At 32.7% G+C, this 21024-nt stretch overlaps 2 protein-coding genes across 3 annotated transcripts; one reads left to right on the top strand and one right to left on the bottom strand.

The window, feature by feature from the left end:
• Nucleotides 1-910: 910 nt before the first annotated feature.
• On the bottom strand, nt 911-19754 carry LOC129002390 (putative inositol monophosphatase 3). 2 transcript variants are annotated; one of them, XM_054430144.1, is made up of 6 exons: nt 19642-19754; nt 14238-14497; nt 10337-10508; nt 8368-8522; nt 6664-6775; nt 911-6471 (listed from the first exon to the last, which is right to left on the bottom strand). In XM_054430144.1, the coding sequence occupies exons 2-6, from the start codon at nt 14487-14489 to the stop codon at nt 6212-6214; spliced, it is 951 nt and encodes a 316-aa protein (XP_054286119.1). In that variant the 5' UTR covers nt 14490-14497; nt 19642-19754; the 3' UTR covers nt 911-6211. The 2 variants fall into 2 exon arrangements, with proteins under 2 accessions (XP_054286119.1, XP_054286118.1); XM_054430143.1 differs by lacking the exon at nt 19642-19754 and having other exon boundaries at nt 14238-14917.
• On the top strand, nt 16223-19220 carry LOC129002392 (mpv17-like protein 2). The gene has a single exon (XM_054430145.1). It carries the CDS (start codon nt 16528-16530, stop codon nt 17161-17163), a length of 636 nt encoding a protein of 211 aa, XP_054286120.1. The 5' UTR covers nt 16223-16527; the 3' UTR covers nt 17164-19220.
• Nucleotides 19755-21024: the final 1270 nt, after the last annotated feature.

Below are 21024 nucleotides of genomic sequence, written 5' to 3'. Positions count from 1 at the left end.
ATTGAACATCATAGAACATAACCAACTTGTTTAATTGAAACAGCTGTTAAGAAATTCCTTTTAAATATGAAAAATCATAAGGTTAACATGGGAAATTCCAGAGCGACTGGGGCGGAGCCCGAAAGCCCGATCAGAATAAAAACTACTTAGTTTTCCTATTTAATGCCCAAAGAATCAGTGTGCCAAATTGGGAGAGGGCCAATTGAGAACGAAAAGTCGTTTTGGGGTAGTGTTAGGGCGCATTGTTAACCTAATAGTTGAGATTGTCCAGGGTCAGGTGCTGACTGTGATGAGTTAAGCCACTGTTCTGTAGCTGCGGTCGTTATCACGATTAGACTACGCCTCCTGTCTATGTTTCGTTGTCGTCGCGTCGGAGGAATTTAAAAGAAAGAAACAAATAAACAAATTATAGCTACACAAAACCACGATAAATGCACAAATTTAAGATACAGCCATACTAACACGATCCGTCTTGGGGGTTATGTTTACACAAACTCAATGTACTGCAATAATATCATACAGCTGATCAAAATGTAAACAATTATGTTCTCCATAAGGATAACATGGGAACTTTCGAAGCCACTGGGGCAGAGCCCAAGGGACTTTTTCAAAAATGTAAGGCCAGTTTGCAAATCTACGCGACACACTCTTTCCAATGAGACGTCAATGGTTAAAATCGGTTAAGAAATGGCGGAGGAGTTCAACCGACAAAGTTTCATGTAGCGTATTAATTATATAGATTATAGATACTTACATTTTAAAATAAGCAATTTCACAATATTTTAGTAGTTTTTATTTTATAAGGCATTTTTATGCTGGCATTGTCAGGGACATCACAAAAACTTTGAATAACGACACAGTGAAACTTTCAATACAATTGTACAAAAGGAGAATTTTATAACAAATAAAATAACATGATATTTAAACAATTTATTAGGAACAAATCAACAAAAGCAATTTGCAATAGCAAGGAATTTACAATTTTAACTTATAATTCATCTAAATTTTTATAATTTTAAGTATCAGCCCAATCACAACACACAAGGTGAACGCTCAAGTTTTAATAATAAAAAATATTTAATTTGAAGAATCCGATTGCATTTTTGAACAGTATTCTGAAACCTACATTGTTTACAATTGAATATACCTTAATGGTTGTCATAGTTCTAGATTGTAGTTGAGATCCATGTACATTTCACCGTTGGTTTAGTGCATCTCCAAGGTCTTCTTTCCAAGTCACTTTTTAAACTCCCAGGCATGGCCATGCCTGGTAGCAAAGTGAGTGTAGTACCTAAATCTTTAGAATTAACTTCTAGGATCAATAATGATAAGAAATCATGTAGTATATCTGTCTTCCATCAAAACATACAATGTCTAGCAACTAGAATTGACTCATTAATTATCACAATTGAAGAATTAAAGCCACATATTATAATTTTGACTGAACATAAATTAAACCAACATGAAATAACAAAACTCAAAATACCAGGGTATCAAGTTTCGACCTGGTACACTAGAACAGATTTCGGGGGAGGGGGGGTATTAATTTTGGTGTCAGAAAAAATTGAATTCAAAAATATAATACTAAGTTCATTACAGGCGCTTAATCAAGATAAAATCTTTGAATCTTGTGTAACAGAAATTAAAGCAGGCAAAGAAAAATTTTTAGTGGCTGGGGTATATAGAACACCATCACAAGACGTTGATATATATTTGGAAAAACTAAGTGAACTTTTGAAAATTTTAAGTAAAACTGACAAAAAAATTTTATTGGGGGGTGATTTTAATATTGATGTTTTGAGGGAAGACAATAAGAAAAAGAAGTTTGTTAATGTTTTGCAGATGCATGGTTTTAAATATACAATTAAAATTCCAACTAGAGTTGCTGAAAAGAGTTTATCTGCCATTGATAATTTTATTACTAATTTAGATAACAATTTTTTTGAAGTAGAATGTTTAATTACAGCATTGTCAGATCATGATGGACAACTTTTTAAAATCCTCAGTTCAAAAAGTACAAATAACAATTTAAATCTTAAAATACATAAGTATGAAAGGAGGTATAAACAAGAGAGCATTAACCTTTTCATTTATGACCTTTCCAAAGAGGATTGGACAAAACTTTATAACTGTAATGTGGAAGACAAATTTACTTATTTCTATAACATTTTAAAATATTACTTCAATTTACATTTCCCTAAAACAAAAATAGTTTCCAGTAATGTAAATAATGGATGGATTGATGATGAAATTATCAATGAGCGTCATGAAATAATTGCAGAACATGACTTATATAGAGATGATAGAAGTAACATAGCATTGAAGAATTATATTAAGGAACACAAGAAGAGATACAAAAATATGATAGAACTTAAGAAAAAAACCCATTTTGACAATAAAATTAGAAATTCTACCAATGTTAACAAAACTGTTTGGAAAATTGTGAACACTGAAACAAAAAGTAAAAAAGAAAGAAGTCATAGTAATATTTCACTCAAACATAACGGCAAAAAAATAGAAGAACCATATGCTGTCGCAAACATCTTAAATGATAATTTTGCTGAGATGGTTGACAAAAATGTTTTACCAAAATTAAAGAAAACCCAACAACATTCTGATCAAAGTATTTTAAACATAAAATTTAGGTGTCAAACCATCGATGAATCAATTTTGACATCCATAATTGATTCAATAAAACCTAAATGGTCATCCGGTTATGATGAAATTCCAATCAAAATTATTAAAGAATCAAAATCTGTTTTGTTAAAGCCACTTTTACATGTGATTAATACATCACTAATAACAGGCGTTTTTCCCGCTCAACTAAAAATATCAAAAATAATTCCAGTATATAAAAAAGGTGATAAAAACGATCCGCAAAACTATAGACCATTGGCAATTCAACCTGCTCTATCAAAGCTATTTGAAAAAAGTTTACTTTTTCAACTAGTAGATTATTTTGAAAATAACCACTTATTAGATCAAGAACAGCATGGATATAGAAAAAATAAATCTACTACTACAGCTCTAATTTCTTATATTGAAAATGTATTACATAAGTTGGATGAGGACAATTATGTTGTTGGCGCCTTTTTAGATATGTCTAAGGCTTTTGATAGCGTGAATCATTTAAAGTTACTGCAAAAACTCAGAGCATATGGAATTTGTGGTAAAGAACTGGACTGGATAAAATCTTATTTAGAGGGCCGCCAACAGTTTGTTAACATTGGGTATTTAGATGGAAATAAGATGTACAATGTTAGATCTAATGTTAGGGAAGTTAAGTATTCTGTTCCTCAGGGATCTGTGTTGGGTCCATTCCTGTTCCTGTGCTACTTGGGAGGGATGCCAAAACATTTATCTGAACGGGTAGAAAACAATGCCCTCTGCTTGTATGCAGATGACATAAGTATGTCTATACATGAAAAGAATATTGAACTTCTTGAAATAAAAATGAAAGATTCGCTCAAAATAATTGGAGATTACCTAAATGAAAAAAACCTTTTACTTAATGAAAACAAAACAACCTTTATCAAATTTGAATGTAAAAAGTCTGGCGAAAAGATATTTGAAAATTTTGCATGTGAAACCAAATTTTTAGGTCTAACCTTGGACAGTACACTAAAGTGGACCTCACATGTCAATAAAATATGCAATAAAATTAGCTCCGGTATTTTTACTTTAAGACGACTATATCCCCTTTGCAGTAAAGAAATTTTGCGTGTGGTTTATTATTCAAATATACACTCCCATATTGCTTATGGCATTGAAATTTATGGTGGAACGAATAAATATAACTTAAATGAAATTTTACATTTACAAAAAGAGGCCATAAGGTGCATCCTTAATTTAAATGAAAATGAATCATGTAAAAATCGTTTCAAAGAATTAGAATTCTTTACAGTTTACAGCCTCTACATATATAAGACTATATTATATGTTAAAAGCCGGGAGTCGCAACTGCAAAGACAGCAAGATGTACATACTTACAATACTAGACACAAACAAAATTTTATAATTAAAAAGCATAAAAAAGAAAAATTTAAAGAAAGCCCTGATTATATTGGGGTTAAATTTTTTCATTCCCTCCCTTGTAGCATCAGAAATGAGGAAAACGGAAATAAGTTCAAAAAAAGGCTTAAGAATTTTCTAATTAGTGGAGAGTTTTATAATTTTGAAGAATTTACTGCACTATGTTCAAATATGTAAATAAAAATGTAAATATGTAAAAAAAATAAAATGGATCAGGAAAATGGTTTTAGTATTAGTTATAGTTTAAGATTAAGACGCATTCATGTACACATTGTTGTATGTTTGAATAAAGATTTATTTGACTTTGACTTCTTATACCAATAAAAACGAGAAGACCCTGAAAATCAAAAATCATTCACCGCACAGCAAAATGTGCATGGATCTCAATCTGCATTCAAGAACTGAAACAACTATTAAGGTAAACTTGATTAAAATAGTTCTTGAAATTGGGTCCACAAATAAAAAATAACACAAATTTACATATTTCTTGAATATCATATTACTTGAATTTGAAATAGGAGAAAATGCTTTGGTTATTCAAGATTATTTCCCTAGAAAGCTTGATTTGAAGGATTTATGTCTTTGTTCATGTAATTAAATTAATAAAGCACCATAGTAATACTACTCGTAACTTAAATTATGAAATAAACTATAAAAAACAAAATCACACAAACTTCATAACAAAAACCCAAAACCTTTTTTAAGACAAGTTTAAAATTAGCCCTGAGCATGGCAGCCCATTTATTTTTATTTGCAATTATAACTTTTTAAATTGAATAGCTTAAGACAATTTTAACGGTTTACATACAACATTAAAAGACGTAACACTTCAATTGTTATTTACAACTTAGCCTACTTGGTAAAATGTCTCATTAAACTTAATCGTAGTAACAATTATTTACAAGTATAAAACTACTCGGTATAGCATACCAGGTTCATATATTATTTGTTTATGAGTCTGCAACTGCAAGTAACAATCCTTATTTTCTGTGAAGAAAAAAAACTAATTCAAATCAAAAGTGGAAGACTAGTTTTCTAGGGATAGCCTACTTAAATTTGAAAAAAAAACATTTGTATTTTAGTTTTATGTTACTGTTACTTGATGCTTCAATTTTTACAATATTTACAGCAGGCGTAATTGACTTCTAAACTGGGAAAAATTCTAAGGTTTACCACCTTAAACATTATGAGTTAGTTAGATAAAAATAATACAGATAAGTAAGTGCCTATTGTGAAACTTGAGTGGAATACTAGATGAAGTGAACAGCATATTTGAATGGTAAAAACCCCCATGATAACCGATTACTTGGAACTGTGTCATTTTAAATTTTTACAAGTCGGTTTATACCCACAGTTAATTGGATTTAATGGTAATAATCAGAGAAAGTTAATTGTTGTTACTTTAAAACACCATCTGAAATTGTTTAAATTAACTTTGCATTGAAATTTTAAAATATAACCTAAAAGATTGCATTTCAGCCAGACTTATTGTTTTAGAAACTGTCCTCACAACCAGAACGACAAACTCAACAATTAATTAATTAAAATTAAATTTAGTGTTGATAGCCTAAAGTTTGTGCTATCAATTTTACTCTGACTGCTAAACATTTTGTCGACTTAAGACTATGATGACCATCCTGTGCATTGGAAATTGCAAAATAAAAAATTTCTTAAGCATTTAATTTTGTAAATCTTTTGAGGGATCTCCTAGGATAGTAAATGTTAATTATTGTGTTGCAGGACGTTTTGGTGAGTTTTATATATATTTTTTTTGTAAAGTAGTTGAAATATTTTACACTGCATTAGAAAATATTCTTAGCAAAATTTGGAAAATAACTATATTGCACCGGTACTAGCTTCTTTTTAAACAATGTGAACAAGTTGTGGGTTATATATTTCTAATTTGTTCTGTTCTTTTTCCTATCCTAGTCTAAAAGAACTTGTATTGTAAAAAAGAAAATTTCCATAGATTTTAAATACGCCAAATCCCTAGAAGTCCCCTGTAATTCACTAATGCATTCCAAATTCAAAGTGTTCAGTTCCTGTAGCTTCACAATGTTTATCACAATCGATAGAATACATTTCAGCTGCTAAGCAGGTACAGGGAAATACCAAATTCAATAAACTATCCATTCGAACACTTTGATCAACCAGAGCAATCAAATTGCCTCGCTGCAGTTTACAGGTGCATGTCTCTTTGCAACGCCTGGTGGAAGCGCAAGGCGTACTGAGAATGGTCGTGTCGGGTAGCCAGCAGTCCGTCCCTGTTCAGAGGTCCTTTGGGCGGAGAGTAGTCTATTTCCTCATTAGTGAGCGTGGTCATAGCGCCGCCCACTGCCGACAGTATTGCATTTCCCGCACATATGTCCCACTTTTTAATGGCTGTTGCGTGGACGTAGGCGCTAGCGTTGCCACTGACGACTTGGAGCACTTTGTATCCTAAAAATATTCAGTTTTACAATAGGTTTTTGGTTAGTTAAGGGTTTTATTTCTAAGGAATTAGTGTTCACATCAAATCTTGACACCAGGAATAATTAATTGATTCAATTATTTAGCTAACCTTTCCAAAAATAATTTGCTAAAATTGAAAGTGGATTTCCAATTACAATATCAGGTTGAATATTGACTTACCAGCTCCTCCTGCCTTGACTATCGGAGTGTCGGTGCCAAGAGCTTTGTGCACTATGTCCTCTATGGAGCCAGAATGTGAACGGGAAACCACCACTGTAGGAGAACTCTCCACCTAGAAAATAATCAGAGACTTAACCAGACATAGAACCTGGTTAACTTTGTGTCTTCATACACCATTGGCATTTTAGTAATAGAACAGTCAAAACCTACTTTAAAGAATTGAAGTATTTGGGAGTTACCATAAACAACCAAAATAAAATAGAAGGAGATACAAAATGAGGTTTAATGTTGCTAATAGATGTCACTGGAGTCGATAAAAAATATTGAAGAGTAAAAATCCTGTCAAGATTTAGCGAATTTCCATCTACCTGATTAGATTTTCATTTAAATCTACTTAAATAACATTGATTAGGTTTATCAGGTATCTAGGTTTCTGCTACCGGCCCCGGTAATAGTGTTTTTTTTTTAAACCTTAGTGAAAAATAGATAAATTTGTCAAGTTTGATAAAAATCAAAATATATCCATAAAAAAGCAAACTACAACAGTTTTCATATTCTCCATAGGAATGACATGGGAATTTTAAATTTACAATTTATTGAATTTTCTCCTTAACAATAGCTGTAAAAAACACTTCAATATGAATTAATTGTTTTTTAAGCTCTTTAAAAAATTTAAAGAGAAATTGGAAGAAAATTTTAAGTTTTGAGGGTCAAAAATGGGGAAAACCCATAAAACGTCATTCCTATAGTCTAATCATGCTGGTTTGCGAACACATTCAAGTTTACCTGGCCCCATACCTTCAAGCCAAAATTTAATCAAAATAGGACAAAAATTACTCAAGTTATCGCGTTCACGGACGTATATATATTCTCTAGGGACATCAAAATTAAAAATTATATCGGTCCTGGGTCTAGCTCTTACCATGCCACCTACGATAATAGCTACTTCCCTCTAGGGAAATTCGCTAAAACAGATCAAGAAGAGTTTAATAACTTTTGAAAATAAATATTGAGAGGTATGGACCAACATGAGAAGACTGGGTTTGGAGAATCCAAAAAAATAGAGAACTCAGGAACCCATACAGAATACCAGATATTGTGGCAATGGTAGAAGTGGGAGAATTAGGTGCCTTGGTCATGTGAGAAGAGAAAAGGATGCATTAATTGGAAGGGTGTGGAGATGTCAACCAAAAGGAAGACGTTGATTATGTAAACTAACATTAAGATAGACTTGGATACTATTTTACTCATTTCCCCCCCTCAAGATGAGCATCTGCATCTAATCCAGACTGTCAGCTAGTTCTTAAACACTGACTAAGTTTTCAATCTTCCAAAAATGTGAATATAAACCATATTTTTGTGTGTGTTGCTAGCCTAGTAGTTAGAGTCTCAAACTTTGGTGCGAGACGGATGTGTTGAATTCCCGACACACCTACAAATCATATGGGTTTCGCGCTTTCCCAAAAAGTGTTTGTGTACCTCCTCTATACGTCCTCATAAAATGCCGCAGGTGTAGACAATAACAAAAAGTTTAAATTTACTATGAAAATGTATGCCTGCGAAAAATGTGAATGATAATAATTATCAACTTTAAGCGCCTGAAAAATTACTTAGTAGTACCTATTTGCTTAGCTGTAACAAGCATAATCATCACTTAATAAAGTAGCAATCTAAATAATCAATATGAAATATAGGTCTACTAACATTTTGATAAGATGCAAGGTCAGATGACATTCCACGACCGACCCACGCCCACGAGGTTGTCTTCTCTTGGGCAAAAGGCCGATGCACGACTCCCACCAATGGACGACCTTTGTATGCCACACAAATCAGTGTCGTCACGTACTCCAGTAGGTTTTCTACACAAGAGAACAATTATAAAACAAGAGGTCAAACATTTGGAGAGTTTCAACTTTGTGCCTATGACAGACAATGCCATTGTCGTGCCCTTAAAGATACTACATTAATAACCAAATTCATCGATTTGTCAAACTATCTATATATATAAAAGGCAAAGCCCTCACTGACTGACTGACTGACTCACTCACTCACTCACTCATCACTAATTCTCCCACTTCCCATTTACCTAGGAGGCTGAAATTTGGTACACTGATTCTTTAGGCATAAAATAGGAAAACTAAGTTGTTTTTATTCTGATCGGACTCTCTGCCTCCGCCCCAGTGGCTCTGGAGGTTCCCATGTTAACCTTATGAGTACTCATATTTCAATGGAGTTAATGAATCTTAACAGCTGTTTCAATTAAACAAGTTGGTTCTGTTCTATGATGTGCAATAGCATTAAAGTTACAAGGATTGCCAATTTATGACAACACAGCTAATTTGCAACCAAAAGGTGAGTGAGCGTAGCGAACGAACTTCAACCTGGAGGCGAGATAGCGTAGCGAACGAGCTAACTTGAAGGCAAGTGAGCGCGGCGAACGAGCTCCAACCTAAAGGTAAGTGAGCGTAGCGAACGATCTTCAACCTGGAGGCGAGTTAGCGTAGCGAACGAACTTCAACCAGGACGTGATTGAGCCATGCGAACGAGCTCACTTAAGAAGTAGAACGGGGCAAAGCCCGCGGGTACAGCTAGTTTACAATAAAGCAACAATAACAGGGTGTCTACAGAAAATTTGTCATTAATTTCCATGAACATTTACCATTGATTTCCACGAGTCACGAACATTACTCGAAAATTATAATATAACATATACACTAATAGTACTGCCTAGACAAGTTATTTCATAGAAAATGCTGAAATATGTATTAACCAGATACCAATGGAGTAGTAATTTTTTCAAAAATATGGTATTCAAAGAATAAGGAAAGAAAAAAGAAAACCCAGCCACCTTCGTCACAATAGCTGGCCAAGTTCTCTCTAAACTTTCTTTTTTCTTTCCTATATTCATTTATTTTATAGTATATGGGAAGGATTTCCATGACTTTCAATAACCTGATTTCCATGACTTTCCATTACTATCCCTGACTTTCCAGAATGTGTACATGCTGCAATAAACTACAATCGATTAAAGCATACTTTCGTTACATGCGATTGTTTACAATCAAAATTTACAACTGAGTTGACATCAGCTTATTTTAACTCCCTAGGGGCTAAACACGATTTTTACTCCCTAGAGAGTAAAAATTTCACTTTATAGACCCGAAACGCATGCATTAAAAACGGCTGTTTTTGCTGCAGTATGACAACAAATATATTACACCGGCACTTTTCAATCACACTGTATGTATATGAATTTGAACTGGTGGTGTTTTTGGCCACTGGGGTCATCAAAGAAAAAAGTAAATAGGTCCCGTGTCCAGGTCTTACCATCATAAATACAGTAATAGCTTATTCCCAAAATAGGAATTTTACAACAATATCTAAAGCAAAAACACTATTTATGTCAGATAAGAAAAGTTATTGGACAACAAACTGTTGGAATTTGGAAAAGAACAATATCAAGTTATAAGGCTTGCAAACTGACATTTCATGAACATGAATTCAGAATATCATTATTGCCATTTGTCAACATTACATTGCTAGCCAATAGACAATGTCACAGGATTGAAAAATTAACGATTTCAAAAATTCAGTTCCTGTCGCCACACAATCTAATATATTCTTTGGAGATTTTAAGCTTTTCAGTTAGCCGCATTCTAGCTATGTGTGTTACCTGTGAATTCTTGAGTAGCATCTAAGGGATCGATCCAAATAGTCAAATCTTTTATTGGAAGTTCTTCATCTATTAAATTGTCTAGGTTACCATTAGGTTCCACCTTCATTGTAAGAGACGGGGAAGACAATTGGCCACATTTTGATTCCAAAACTTCTTCTTCTGAAATAATCTGTAACAGATTATTGGGTTCATTAAAGTTACACAAACAATAAAAATTCTCAGAAGTTTAAGGTTATAATACATATATGACTAAAAACACTGTTGACATAATAAAGTTACGGTATCAATATATTAATGTAAAATATTATGTCTCATCACTTTATAGGTGGGCCTACTACAAAACTATGCTTTTAAGTGTGAATATCATAAGTTAAAAACTTAGGTAAGGATAGGGAAGTCTTATCGCATATTTTTTTCTGGCTTACTCATTTTGGAATTTTTTATTTAAAAACTAAACAAAGCAAAGTAAGTTAATTTTGCCTTCAAGAATTCAGTAGCTATTATTTTTTATCTAAAGCTTAGAACCATTAACAAATACATTATTAAGACTATGTACAGTAGAACCCCTGTTAACCGAAATGGTTCTAATAAATTAATATAGGGCTGTCAAATGCTTTATATAATAACTCAAGTTGTCTGGTTTAAAGTATTTTCTATCCCATCGTAACATTTTTTTAGCTGAAATAAAACACTGAATTCATTATTCCTACACACACTTGGCTATTTTTAGCATATGATGGGTTAACCGAAAAATTGCTTATCCGAAATGGCTCTCCCCCCTTTATTTCGGTTAACCGGGGTTCTACTGTAACATGAACCATTAACCGACCATAGCGGGACCTAGGTTGGAAAAATCAATAGGTAGGTTAAAACGGGCAATCCATTAAAACTTAATAAAATTAAGTGCTATTCATTTGGAAGAAATGAATACCTAAAACAGTGATCATCATATTTTTTTTTATTTCCAAGAATGATTATTTACTGTTTAAGTACTATAGGTACTATATAAAGAAATTCTTGGTTTAATTTTAAAACTGTATGTTATCTGTAAAACTGTATGTATATATATGTATATTTGTATGTGTGGATGTATGGATAGTATAGCACAGGTATAATATGTATGTACAGTATATTTGTATGTGATGATAGGTAAGCGTAGGCAATAATAGCTTTAACAATTCTTTGAAGTAGTTAATAAATAGTAATAAAAGTAAATCTGTTTGAATTTTATTTGAGCTTTTGAGTGAGTTTGAACTTTTATGTTTTGTATCTTTTAAACGAGTGCAGTGTTGTTTGTAATTATGTAGTAGAAGTGGACTTTGCCAACGAGACAGACGGTGAAATGACCATTGTCTTTTGTGCGTAAAAAATACAATTTATAAGGTTGGAAAGTATATTGTAAAATAAAGCACTGTTATCTATCTATCTATTCATTTTTAATTTTATAATCCCTATTCTGAAGTCGTGTGTGCATTATTTACAAAATAAACTACAGTTATATCCTTTATTCTTAAGTATTGACAATAGAAAAGTCACAAATAAACCCAAAACACGGTAAAGTCAAATACTTTCAGTGTAATCGATTAACCTATTTTTACCCCATAAAACTCCCCATAAACCCCTGTTCCCATAGTCCGATCATGCTGGTTCGCAAACTCGTTCAAATAAATGTAGGTTTACATGTTTATACCAAATTTCATCAATATCGGATCATTTTTGCTCGAGTTATCGTGCTAACGGACACATATATTACACATATTAACACATTTGAACGGATGGTGTTTGTGGCCTCTGGGGACCTCAAAACGAAAAGTAAATCGGTCCCGGGTCCAGGTCTTACCATGAGACCTACGGTAGGTAATAGCTTAAATTCCCTAAATAGGAAATTCGCTAATATTCCCTACGGTATATAGGAAATTCGCTAAAAGAAACAACTTTATTCATTAATCCGATGCAATATTAATATCAACCAAAACTATAATCAATATAATATTCATATTTAATCCGGTAAAATATATATCCGGTTCTCTGCGGAACTGTACCTCGACCTACCTCTGATTCCTATCACTGCATAATCTCCCTGACCTCATGTCAATTATCCAGCATTATTCTTTGGGGTACAGTTTCTTAACTGGGCTATGCTAATATCAATTGAAACTATCAAATTAAAAATATTGATTTATAATAGACATTTTTAAATATATCTATATAAATAAAATTAGAGTTTTGTCTGTACATTGCTCAGAATCATAAATTTTTAGGTTATTTTTACGTTTTATACATTAAGGAAGCCGAAACAAGTGTCATCTAAATTTCTGTCTGTCTGTCTGCAACACTCAAGATGGCATTTTACGCAATCTTCTCCACTTACTTACGGAAAACGAGAGTACCTATCAAGATCCAAGTCGTTTTAATGTATTTACTGGATTGGTGAGAGTGTCTTTAGCCATTAAAATATGGTCTCACTACTTTGTAAATAAAATTACGGACGTTCAAAAATGCAGTTTTGTGCGATTTTTTAAAGTTTTCGTCCAATTTTTATCACATAATCATCTATGAAATAACGAACAGCTGTTCGGATCAAGATTATTTTTTCTAGCTGTCACTGATATGTTTACAAATGTTGTTTACAAATACCGCAACCATTTTCGATCACATTTTGAAAGCGAATCTCAACGAAGTGAGATTAAAAACGTTTTTCTTACATAACGGATTAAATTAATCGTAAGTTCAATAATATAGTGTAATAGTGTAACCGTAAATGAAATTAATAACTAGGTATCATCCAGGTCAGGAACCAGAAATAACTTTGACTGCCAATAACCTTTTACGAGAAAATCCAAAACCAAGAGATCAATATCCTCGGGACTTGATTAACGCATACAGTTGGTCGGATGTACTACAGTTCTTAACTGTAAACGTTGGTTTCCCTTAGAACGTACTACAACATCATTATAATTTACAAATTAGCTATCGTTGGTGTTGCACCTTATTTATTACAGGCGTATTCAATTTAACTGTATAAGTTTTGCTTTTTCTATCTTGATTCCAAAATGTTAGTTTATGCTAAGAAAACGATAGGCTAACGCATTTTAGTAAAACTCAGTAAACCATCATGAATTGTTTAAACGCTTTACGTTGTTTATGCATCAATAGTTCGTGGCCTATTTTGGTAATTTTTATTATAAATTACCAATCTAAATTGTCTATAGTAGGCCTACTTCATTTCATAAAGTAAGCCGTCATTTCGACAGCATTACGGGTCATCTTCGGTCCAAGCAAATATAAATTGTTATGATAAAATTTGATGACATTAACAAAGATTTCAAATACTAATTTTATAGGTATGTACTTTGTTATGCTTAAAGCGTAGCAAATTCCCTAATTAAGTTCTGGATTTGTGTGTGTATGTCTGTTGGTAACGCATTAATGTCCTTTATTTCTCAGTATTTCACGGAAAGGACAATATAAAATTAAACTATCATAACCTAACCTAACCAACCAAACTTGCTGATGGTGAAAAAATTGCATGAAGGTTTAGGCCTACTAATCGAATTGATAGTTTCAATCAATATTAGCATAGCCCAGTTATGAAACTGTACTTACCCATTCTTTGTTTTTGTATATCAACACCTATTTGTCCTTGTCAAATTTCCTTTCTCACACAGGTTGATCTAATTCAAATCAAACCGCAGTAGAACTAGATTCAACATTGTGCATGGATTCATATGTTTTGATTAGTTTTCCAACAAAACAATTAAAGTAACTTACATTGGACATAGGCTTAGCATACAAAATAATTAGATTAACAAACAATGTACATAAAAGATAAAACAATACAAAGCTCATGAGGAGCAACCTATATTGCACTAGCCTACAACAAAAAATGTAAACTCACCTTCACTAAAGGAAAAAGCTTTTTCAATCCAAAATACATTACACAATGTGAATGATAATCAGCATCAGTTACTGGGTTATTTGCTCCTTCTAAGGTTTTACCTTTACTTTGTATTTTCAAATCAGCACTTTTTCTAACATTGAATACCTCAACTCCACCTTTCTCTGCAAGTTCTATGGCAGCTATCAACAATTGTTTTACATTGTACGATGGTAGTTTTTTTGGTTCTTCTTCATGAACATCTCTCGTCATGTATAAAGCTACAATGAGAAAACAAAAAAATACAACACAAATGCCCATCCTGTTTAGATGGACAGTACCTCCTAAATTCATGACTGTAAGAGTTTGCTGACAACAAGTTTAAATCCAAACAATTCAACAAGATTGTTCTAGTACAGAATATGTATAATAGGCCTAGTTAAAAAAATACAAAATTCCAAATGCCATATTATGAGCCACATTTAAAAAATAATTATTTGCACTGAACATGTAAAACTTTAGTAATTAATTAAGTCCAAATTATAGTTAGGTTAGGTCCTAATTATAGCTAACAGTTTAATAACTTGGCACATTTCCACTTAAATCACACAATGACGAGACAAATAGTTTATTAATACTGAAGTATAATAAAATTCACTTTTATGTAAACTTCGACAAGCCGTTGTTACTATCCTATTTTACCTATAAATTTACATTTAGCTAGCAGAGCAGCAGAGCAGAGCACAGTCCCACTCCCAGTCCCAAAGTTAGTGACAGTGAAGCTTTTTTCCTTAGCAGACAAGAAGCAGACTAAAATTACGAGAAGTAAACAAACTGCCCGCCCAGTATGTCCACCACAACCAAGTTAACTTCCGCAAGTAATACAGTATTTCCTACATAAAACTACAACTTATTTATTTATTTCCACGGAAAGAAGCATATTTACAAACAGATAACTTAATTATATATTTATTATCAGATGATTTTTATTTTTACCTTATTTATCCTTTTTAACTTTTAATTTTTCATCATGAGGTTTTAAGTTAAGTTATCTGCTGTAGCCCCCTGGTGAAAGTGTTTTTCCTTTGTAATTATGTATTGGTATGTAGAGTAGCATAAAGTATTGTAAATTGATTATAAGTTGAATGGACATAAAAGATTCTGTAGTAAATGGACTGATACAACTCGTTCCCCACGCACAGGCTTTGCCTATGTGGGGACCATCCTTTTATATGTAAATTTTTGTAACATATTTTTGGTTTGGAATAAATGATTTTTGATTTGATTTGATGGTAAGATGTTCACACAAGAGTCTTAAAATACATATTAACTGAGATTATAATATACAGGCTTTACATGACGTTATACGGGAAAGCTTGAAATAAATAATTGAGCGGAGCTCTTATACTACTCATGCTTTTGTTTTCCACATACTCCTCCTGTACGGCCGAAGCGATCCGCATGAAATTTAGCACAGTCCAAATATGTGAAGGTATAAATAGTCTCTATGTTTATACAGCCGCATGTCTATGGTATAAATCAGAAATGGTACAAATCGGACTAAAGGGCTTTTCTCTACGAGAATTTGAACTATGAATTTGAAATTTAACATGGGCCTGATGAGTTTGTTGGTCGCCATGACATTATTTGCAAGATAACAATTTACAAACGAGTCATACCATTATGTTAGTCTCTAAAAACAGGTGAGTTAATTTCATACGAGATGGGGGATACATAATATAAGGTTTTATTAACAATTTTTGTGATTCGAGTTGCTAGTTTGGTCATTCTGTAGAAAATATTAATATTTTTTCAAATCGGCATTCGGCAACCATCGAATCATCTCAATCAATCGAGTCATCTCACCTCATCTGCTCATTCTCAGATCAGCTGATGTTTCACAACAGCTGTCAACTCCTGCTTCTGCTACCTGCTGTAGGCCGTAGTCTTCTCTTCATCTCTTCTCTTCTCCCTTCTCCTTCTCATCAGAATTTAGAGTTGGTGAAGTAGACGGATTTTAAGGTTATGATTATGTAAATGAATACATTTACATTTTTCACGTGGGCCTATTCTACTTTCTACTGTGAGTAAGTTAAGTTTTAATGGTTCGGAAAATCGTTTTTTCAGCCAATATAGATGATAAGGCAACTCATAGAACCATAAATGTAATTTGAACTTATTACCTTAGGTTTAGTTTGTGAGATAAGAAATACAGAAGATTTCTCCAAGTAACTTAAAACAAAGTGGCGATTTGAGGACATTAGGGTAACTTCAGTTACCTTGAGTGAAAACAATCGGACTTCATTCTTAAATGTCCCACATTTCATTAATCCGCCTTTTTAACTCTAAAATTGTTCAAAAATGCCGGACCATCAGTGGAACTATGTTCAACAAGTACTTGTTATTAACCAATGTTGGCATATCAATAACCCTATCAGGTGTAGGTGACATTCTACAACAGCACTATGAAATTGTTACTGACAAACGAGAAAAATGGGACGGACTGAGGACTCACCACATGTCAATTTCTGGCTTGACTGTTGGAATTATTTGTCATAATTGGTACAAAGTTTTAGACAAAGCACTGCCTGGACGGACTTTGAAAATTGTTCTCAAAAAGGTTGTTATAGATCAAATAATTTGTTCTCCAATATGTATAACTGCCTTCTTTTTAACACTTGGATACCTTGAAAATTCATCATGGACAGAGGTAAAACGAGAAATAATTAGTAAAGGTCACAGACTCTATGTAGCAGAATGGATAATATGGCCTCCAGCACAAATTATAAATTTTTATATTTTACCTACTCGATTTAGGGTGTTATACGACAACACAATTTCACTTGGCTATGATGTTTATACATCATATGTAAAGCATGACTGTGAAAGTGAAGAACTCAAAGAAAATGTCCCTGAAGAATCGTCAAAAAGTGTTTTGAAGGCCTAACCAGTTTGTTTTCATAACATCCAGCTAAATATGAACAATCATACTATACCGTAGGCATTTTAATACATATTGTGTTAATCTTGTGTTTTCCATACAAGGACATGAAGCTGTACAACAATGATAGGAAATCAAAATGGTTGATCAGTTTATGTTATTTACTGAAACCATACTTAATGCTTCACAGTTAACTAATGTTTAGTCTTGACCAATCATTGAACTTCTTAGGCCTCGGCTACAATATGAGTGGTGAGCAGCGCCAATCTGACATCGGGTCTCATTTACTTATATGTAAATTTGTTGAGGGTGGCCATGGCCATGATACGTCTTAGTGGTGAGCGACGGTAAGCAGCGCCACTTATAATGTTAGGTCCAGATAGATTTTGCCAAATTGCCGCTCAGATGAATCATTCTTCAGTTCTATTGTAAACAATTAATCGGTTGTACTCTTCCATTATCTCCTGTGCCTCTTTATTAAAAAACTAAGTGTTTCTTTAACAATAGGCCTAATAAAAAAATTCAAGGTCTGCATAGTTTGCCATCTTGAACTTTACTTACACCTGCTACACAGGAAATTGTTGAGCATTAAGAAAATTGTTGCTTGTATCGTAACCACCACTGTGGCTTACCTACGTTTTTTTTCAAATGCCGCTCACCACGCGATGCTCATATTGTACCTGAGGCCTTATGAGTGCCTAATGTAATAAGTATGTAGGTATACCTAACAAGCAGATTAGGGAATAAAAATAACATTGATCACCACACTTTCAGTATAGTAGTTAAATTAATGTCAACCACTAATAAGGACACCACTTTTTATGAGAATTGTCAACCACATTTTAAGTTTTAGTCAGCAGTTTATTTTATGCCAAATAGGGCAATATACAATTTCAGGCCACAAGTTAATTAGAATACTTTAAAAATGGCGTGTGTATACTTAATTTAGGCAATTGTGTTCGTCTAAATTTTGTTCAAATTCAGCCCATTAATCACCACATTTTTTCATTGGAGGTCTGGTCTATTATGTTAGGCTATTTAAGAGGGTCCCACCCGGCGTCTGGCAATGCATAAACATGGTCCGACAAAAAAACCCTCGTGGTATTATTTTAGTGTTTATCGAGTTGAAATAAACTGTAAAATATTCACAGAGATCCAAACTATGCACTGGATGAACTGAAACTTTGCATTTGTTTCTTTAAGTATTTATAAAATAGTTTTGAAAATCCTTTTTCACATATGATTTTAACTTCAAAATAATGGTTAAAAGTAATTTTCCCCATCCATTGCAAGCTCTGATATGTTAAGAGCACAAAGAACACACGATCATTGGAAACAAATTAGTTGTAGAATGTTGGGAGATTGTACAATTGAGGCATGTTCAATCCCGAACTATATCTCAATCCATAAAATCCGCCATCGTGAATTGAACTTAAGGCTGCCGGGTAGAACCCTCTTAAATCTCAAATTACATTTATTAACCTTTCTGTAGTCATGAAAGATTGATTTAAGCGTTACAGTTCTAATGATGCTAGGTTAAAATCATATTGATTCATATACCTTCTATTTAGTTATTTTATTTACAAATTAATTTGCTGCTATTTTTACCCTTAGGCCTAAACGTGTCTTGTTTGAAAAATTTATCTTCAGATACATAGGCCAGACGGCCAGACCTATATCTTTTTCCATCAAAAGCTACCTAGTTGCAATAAGTATGAACATTGATTACATTCTGTGTTATGGTATTAATCTGGTACGATGGAATCATATAACTTACTAAAAATTTTATTTGTTGCATGAGCTGTGTTTGTATTACTTATTTTTTGGTTAATATTTTAACCTCATATTAGACCAGATAGTATGATAGGCCTAAAACAATGTATACCATTAAAGTAGGCCTATTGTTAGAAATAAAACTCGATGATAGCTTCAAGCAAGAGTACAAGGTAGAATGTTAATTATTATTAATTGAATCTAAAAGTGAAATATTGTTATTATTTGCATTTATTTTTGGTACAGGTATCAATAAATACTTTTTGAATGAATAAATAAATTATTCGACAGCTTGTTTATTTTACTTTCTCCCCTGGCTATACCATAGTAATATAGAGAAACTACCCTTCTGTCGGTCCCCTGAACCCCAAAAAATTGTTTTCGTAGTGATGTTTGTGTTTGTATGTATGTAGATAAGTACTGAGCTATAGACTACACCTGTGTTGCAATTTTTATTTGGTATGCGTAAGGTTTTTTTACAACTTTTATTTTTAAATGAAGTTTTCAATTCCTTATCAAATATGGTAATTAACAGGAAAATCCGACATAAAAAAAGGTCTTGCAAGATTTTGAGCAAAATTTAGTATCTTATAGTTCTTTTAACTCAATATGGTACGAACTACCATTGCTGTAAAAGTTACGGTTGCAAAGTGATAGCAACTTTTCTGACTTTCCCCATGAAATATAGCTACTCCCACTCCCACTACTTACATATGACAGCAGCTTTAGTTTTACCCAGTTAGTTCTATTAGGGCTTATTAAATATAGACTAGCCCAAAGTTGACTGCACAGTCTTAAACACAAACCATTAGCAATGCAATAAAAAAGACATGAACTGTAAAAAAATCTGATGCTAAAGAAGCATAAATCAGAAGTTGCAATTTAATGAAAATTTTCAAACGCTAGTAAGTAACCAAACAGAAACTGTTAGGAAAATTCAGTTTTTATTAACTGGTTTTAAGATTAAACAAATTGAATGTAATGTTGCTCAATCTAATCGCAAGAACGTTAGATAACTAACAAATCAAGTTCGAGTACCACTTACAACAAAATTCTTTTCAGTCTGAAATGATTATTCAACAATATCAGTTTTAATCAAAAAGTCAACTAAGATAATTTGCCATGAAAATCATGCGAGGGTCAAGGATATCACTCCATCAAAGTTTTTGTTACGACCATACATTTAGATTACCAGAATTTGAAATTAAATATTTTGTATGAAAATAAATTCACCAATTGTAGCAACCCTGCTGACTACATGAATTTCCCAGGCTGTTACTTTTTTAAACCTCAGTCATTAACAAGGAAATGAAAATTTAGTTGCATTTGAGTAACGTTTGAATAAGCATCCTTATTTCTTAAGTTGCTCCAGTAACAAGGGCTACAAATAAGTTTTGTTCTTCCAATTAGTATGAAATAATTGGCATTTGCAACAAACAAGTCAACTAATTCAATTATCTTACCCTATGGGATAAGACACATTTTTTAATCCTAAATATTTCACCCATGTTATGTTTAGTTATTTGGCTCTCAAGATTTAATAAATGTTAATTTTGAAGAATGCTGTAATTTACCTAGCGAATCAGACACCTGATGCCAAAATAAGTTTTGCTGTTGGTTAGTGGTGGAATTAATTGATTTAAATCTTATCTTTGTATTTTATTGGTCATAATTATTTTTAAAATCTGTTATGTAATTAACTACAGTCCACGTCCCTGCTCTTTGACACCCCCCTCCCTCCATAGAGGTATTTACAATTTAGGATGCTCAGAAATTTGTAGCTTTATTTAGTTTTATTATTATATTTAGGTAGTTATGTCGGTTCTAGCTTTCATAAGGATCCTTCATATTTCAAATAAATTTATATTTCCTCGATAATATTTAATAAATACAGTAGAGTCCCGCAAACTCGGCGTAATGTGGACTGGAAGGGTGCAGAGTTTGCGAAATGCCGGGTTATCAGGAACTAGGGTTAAAAATAAGAACTACAATTTTTAAGCTAATTAACTACCTCTTGTATTTATATTTATATTTCAAGTTAGTATTAAGTCATCAGATATAGTACAACAAATCATTTGTACGAGCTGAGAATGA

Source organism: Macrosteles quadrilineatus, unplaced genomic scaffold, assembly GCF_028750875.1.
Source record: "Macrosteles quadrilineatus isolate MER2022 unplaced genomic scaffold, UCM_ALF_1.0 Scaffold_9__3_contigs__length_116548681, whole genome shotgun sequence".
Taxonomy (NCBI): Eukaryota; Metazoa; Arthropoda; class Insecta; order Hemiptera; family Cicadellidae; genus Macrosteles; species Macrosteles quadrilineatus.
This window is presented reverse-complemented; position numbering and strand designations above follow the sequence as displayed.

Coding starts and splice junctions, on each gene's coding strand:
- LOC129002390 (XM_054430143.1), bottom strand. CDS start 14,570: ATGAATTTAGGAGGTACTGTCCATCTAAACAGGATGGGCATTTGTGTT. Junction 10,509..14,237: donor AGCTTTTTCCTTTAGTGAAG/GTGAGTTTACAT, acceptor AATCTGTTACAG/ATTATTTCAGAAGAAGAAGT. Junction 6,776..8,367: donor ACCTTGCATCTTATCAAAAT/GTTAGTAGACCT, acceptor ATTATTTTCTAG/GTGGAGAGTTCTCCTACAGT.
- LOC129002392 (XM_054430145.1), top strand. CDS start 16,528: ATGTCCCACATTTCATTAATCCGCCTTTTTAACTCTAAAATTGTTCAA.